This window comes from Eurypyga helias, unplaced genomic scaffold (genome assembly GCF_000690775.1).
Source record: "Eurypyga helias isolate BGI_N326 unplaced genomic scaffold, ASM69077v1 scaffold10575, whole genome shotgun sequence".
NCBI classification, from domain to species: Eukaryota; Metazoa; Chordata; class Aves; order Eurypygiformes; family Eurypygidae; genus Eurypyga; species Eurypyga helias.
The window spans coordinates 22,967-28,201 of NW_010253389.1; the positions used below are offsets into that span (position 1 = coordinate 22,967).

The 5,235-nt window shown below is 45.8% G+C and overlaps 1 protein-coding gene across 1 annotated transcript in view; it reads right to left on the bottom strand.

Annotated features, from left to right (window-relative positions):
* Positions 1-1,857: 1,857 nt before the first annotated feature.
* The window catches only part of DGKD (diacylglycerol kinase, delta 130kDa), a 43,700-nt gene continuing 40,322 nt past the window's right edge, over positions 1,858-5,235 (bottom strand). Inside the window, exons 27-29 of the mRNA XM_010152656.1 lie at positions 4,937-5,054; positions 3,567-3,697; positions 1,858-2,415 (exon numbers count right to left, since the gene is read on the bottom strand). Coding sequence (XP_010150958.1) covers positions 2,326-2,415; positions 3,567-3,697; positions 4,937-5,054 — 339 coding nt within the window. The 3' untranslated portion in view covers positions 1,858-2,325. The remainder of the gene's footprint in view (positions 2,416-3,566; positions 3,698-4,936; positions 5,055-5,235) is intronic.

Sequence of the window (5,235 nt, forward strand, 5' to 3'; positions counted from 1 at the left end):
AGAAACTTCACAGCAAGAACAGCTCCTTCGCCACATACAGGAACAAACACAGATCTCACCTCTTTCCGGGACTTACCCCCTGCCTTGTGCTCCCTGCTGTGCTCTCCTGGGCAGGCACATGGAAACTCCTACCCGTGCACACTCCTGGGGACAGGCAGTGGGCTGCACCTCACTCTCATCAGTGAGGATGGCTGCATCCTGGAGCTCTCCTTAGTGGAGGTTTCTCCTCATTCTCATGAAGACGCTGCTGCTCTGTGCCTCAACAAGCAAGTGGGAAAATACCCTATGTCTACAGTTCTTACTTATATGATACCTCAGGAATTCAATACACTGAGAGGGGGCTGTAATGATAAAGAAAAATTACCGCTGTGGAAGCAACTGCCAATGTATAGATAGGAGAAACAAATTCAGGGCAAAGCTGAACAGATTTCTTGCTCAGTCCCCACAGTATTTATACCAGAAATTTTGCTAGCTGAATCAAGCACATTTAAGTCTTCTGTTAACTTGTCATGAGCTGTCACTCGCTAGGCTGAGAGGAGACACGTGGGTGAATGACACCTAGTTAAAAACAGGTAGGGAGTCGGAATAATCCTTGGTGAAATCTTAAAGAACTGCAATGGAGTTTGCCCAGCATGAAATCAGCCCATAACTTTTCCCAGCTGACAAGCCTTTACATAAATTAACTTAACTGATTGTTGTTAAGACTATAGAGCTGAGATCAATTTGATAAAACCCTTACAAATAACAAAGAAGAACGATGTCCTCAGGAAATTATCTTTTATGCCACTGGGTATGCGGCCATTTCTCTGTCTGCAGCAATAGCCAGACAGGTGCCACTCAGTAATAATAAAAAAAATAAATACATACAAAACGACCAAGTCATTAAAAATTCCTGCAAAAAGCACTGAATGTTCCCGAATTCCCTTCGCAGTGATAAACACGGCAATATAACTAGGCATGCTGGTCTTCAGGCTTTAACAGTCACCTGGTGGGGGTCAGGCAATACAGTGGAAATTTGAAGGCCGCCTAGGAACTCTGATTCAGAGGCACTAATTTTTCCATGCTCCACTGCTGGTGGTACCAAAGGCAGTCTACCAACATCCTCCAGTTTTCTTTGCGATGCTCATCCGCCCAGTAACAATCCTCCTTCTCTCAGTGCTCTTACAGGAATCCTGCTGTTTGACAGCACACGATATCTCTCTTAGGGGTACAACCCAGGAGGACTGATCCCTCCTAATCTTTTGGTATCCACCTTGGAGTGAAGGAGCAAGGCAGCAAGAGAGAGAAGCAAGGTGGAAAAGCCACTCGAACCAAGACAAGTGAAAACATGCAAGTACTACAGATAAATCACATCTTCTGTGACAGAAAGTTTTCTGCACTACACGCTGAAGTAAAGACCACCAAGACAGAGCAAACCATTCCGTATCTCGCTCCATTACATCCCACTTCTCACACAGCCCAAACAGCCGGATAGTGTTCCTTTCTTCTGGTCTCCTGAAGATGAACTCAGAAGGGGGAATGTCAGAGCTGAACTGCTGTAATGTTTTGGCTCTCCAGAATTTAGTCTTTTCTTACTGCCAGGAATTTCTGAGCAACTGCCTGTGATGCCTGAAAACCTGAAGGCTGTACCATTGCCACTAGCTGAAAGAGGAGAGCCGAGCCCAGCAGAAGACCCTGCGAGCTGGTGCAAACCACTGTTTGAACCACAGGCATTGTTTGTTGCAAGGCATAAGTGAGTGAGAATCGTGGGTATTCATCGGCAAGAGGAGAGCTGTACTGGCTTGGGATTTCTGATGCACGTCACATGCAGCTACAGGTGGATTAAAAAGGGATCAGTAAGACAACATGGACAAGCTCTGTCCCACTTAAATGCTCTAAGATACAGGTGTGACACACAGATGAGCAGGGAAGTTTTGGGTCTGAAAAAGACTCAGATGCTCCTGAACTAAGACTGGCCAATATATCTTTTGCCCTGAATAATTCTACTGTGATGAAGTTATTCAGTAAAGGTAGCTGTGTTGCAATTCTCAGGAGTCCTGCACTGTCACTGGAACCAGAACTTCCCACGTCGGAGGACACGGTTCTTCAAACTGCAAGTGAGTTCTCTTCCGGGAGGCTCTGCCTGACTGCAGATAAGGTGCCTCTCAACTGGATGCAGCCGTACCCCACAGGAAAAAAAAAGGTAGCACCATGCTTGGTTGATAAGAGCTCTGAACAGCTACAATCTGGCTGTTCAGCAGAGAGAGTTGCGAGCACATCTGCTCTGTGAGGTGACTGCTGTGCAGAGTTAGGGGGAATGGTAGACACAGGCTGTGAAAACAGAGGCTAAACCTCGCTGGCAGGAGTACTCCGGCTCAGCTCCTTGATCCCGTGCAGTATCCTCTTCATGTGACCCACTTTGGTCACACCCAGGTCCTGGAAGAAAAGAGAAAACCTTACCTTAAGAGAAAGGCAGGGGGGAAGTTCCAGGTGGTTACAAACTAGTCAGCCAGTTACAAAGAGAGGAGGAAACCAACCAGAAAGATTACCAACCTGATGGTTATACATGGCACCTCAAACCATGTGTCACAAAGCTCTCGGAGCATGACGGGGTAACGAACACACAGCAGGCACAGAGCAATGAAACAACCAACTGCAGAGCATTAGCCAGAAATACGGACTGCTTTGACTGGTAAAGGCCGAAGCAAGACAACAGAAAGAGCATACAGATCTCGAGGACCTAAGCTAGCAGCCAAAACATGCAGGAAGAACCAATCAGGCACCTCAAATAAATGCGTGAACGCTTGGGTACCATGCAAGAGAACGCAGGCTGCAGCTGGACGGCATGCAGAGGTGCCAGCTACACAGCCTACAGCAAACCTCCACTCAGGAAGGAGGTCAAATCCCAAATGAGGATCCAAGGGCTGCTCAACAAATGCCATGCACTACTTTACCACAAAGTATTTTTCTGCTATATCCAAGCCACCAAAATGATGACACAAGTCTGTTGCACATGCAAAGAACCACCACTTTCAGTTTTTCTCGGTAGAGAAAGCATTTCCTGGTGAGGAGCTGAAAAGTTTTGCAGTGTGGTTACTAAGCACGATTTAAGAAGATTCTCTCCATCTAGCTGCCTCATCAAAGACCACAATCATTTTTCTTTCTTATAACAAACAAGTGAGATAAACAGTCTGTTTCTCCAGTCACTACAACGCAAGAACCAAATTACCCCAATCACAGCATGTTCTGCAAAGATGTTATGGCAGGTGAGAAGCTGAAAACTGTCACTGCAAACAGAGACTCCCAAGAACATTATCTGCAGTCTGTGTGCTGGACTGTATTACATCTCCAGGAAGCGGTGGCAGAATTGGACAGCTGGTCCCTCAACTAACTAGCTGTTCTACCTCCCTGCTTTTAAAAATCAGGTGACCTGAAATGGTGAGAAAATTAAACAAGGCCACAATGAACCCGTTCATCTTGCCAAGGCACGTGGAATAAACAGCAGGCAGACCACTTTCAAGCACATTCAGCACAGAAGGTCATGCAGATGCAGCTGGCTATTTCTCATGAGCCGATCACAAAAGTACCTTGAGGTCCCTCCGTTCGAGGTGCAGGAGCTCAGAGCCCCGGACGTCATGCCGGATGAAGATATCCTTATACTCACAAAGACTGAGATGCTCAAGCCAGGCCGCAACCTCCTCCGTTCCCCAGAGGTGAACTGTCAGAGATGGAAAAGCAGGAGTGCATTGAATACCCAGAATCCCAGAAGACAGTGAGAGATGAGGATACCACCAGCACTGAGTGCCAGAGAAGGAGGACAAGCAGTACCACAGCCTCAAACCAAGGGGAGGGCAAGAACTGGAGTCATGACCTACAGTCTCAAACAAAGGAGGCTGGGCAGAGAAAGGTAAGAAGTGTTCTCTTAAGCAGAGGCTAGCTGCAGTAAAGCCAGGAGGAAGCAGATGTTGGTTTTGATGGGCTTAGATATGATTTTTAAAGTTTACACCACGTTTAAGAAAAGTAAGTTCACTGATATTCCTCTGCTTAAAAAACAAGAGATTCATAAAATATATCATGAAGAACCAAGCACGGATTAGTTTGCTATTATGTACAAGCGCTTGTGCTCAGTAAACAAAACAGCAACCTCTCTGCCCCAAGTCTGAGGGAGAGAGGAAGAGTTTAGACTTCCACCTTCCTGCACAGCCTCTAAATAAGAGAGTAACCAAGATCCCAAGTTCTGGGAGGCCACGAATGAGCAGTAGCCTGTCAGAAAGACTGTACCCACAACTCCATGGCAGAGGACAGGACCCTGTAGCCCACAGAACAGATAGTACTTCTGAATTTTAGAAGAAAATCTTTGTAAGAAGAGTATAAGCCAAGAATCAACTAACTCAATTAGAGAGAAAGTGTCATGAATGGCAATCTGTTGATTCATGGTCAGTTTTTATCTACTGACCAGCAGGATTAAAGGTCAGGGTGCACAGGTGGTGACGCTGATCCCCAGCCAATTAAACATGAAACTTGATTAAAGCCTGAGGGTGAATCAATGAGAAAAACATCATTAAACATATCACAGAGAATTAGCAATGAAAAGACTGGAGTTATGCGGACTTGGGCTCCACAGTCGTTTTGATACCTAAAATGCCGAAATCCTCAAGTTCACTTCACTAAGCACTCCCTAAAATATCCCTGACAACATCTGGATGTAGGCAGAATTCTTCAGAGGGTACCTCCTGCATCTGCTCAGGAATATTTGTGTGGTACTGGGGGACCATGACTTAGAATGGAGCAATAAGGTACTTTGCCACACGAAAAAGACAGACCAGAACTCCAAGGGAAGGCAGATGCACATGAAACAGAAGAAGGAAAGAATATGAGAGGAAACAGACAAAGAACAGGCAGTGGTGTCACCACACTGATGTGACAAAGAGACACAGTGAACAAGCAGACTTGGTACCCGGCAATCCCATGCTACTATGAGTCTCCTTATTTTTGTTGTTCTTCTCCTTTTTAAACTTGGTCACCAGCCGGAATTTGCCACTGCGGCTGCGTTTAGAATAATCCAGCATCTGGTTCTGTAAGAACAAAAAGGGAAAATCAGGCCAACAGTCATAAATTGATTGGAACTGACCAGCAGCAATAAGTACTGTCAAGCTCAGCTTCTAAGAGAGGTAAAAAATTCTAAACTCATTCTGATCAAGACATGAAAGGAAACAGGGAAAGTTGATCCCGTGTCAGGCATGGGACTTCAGCAGG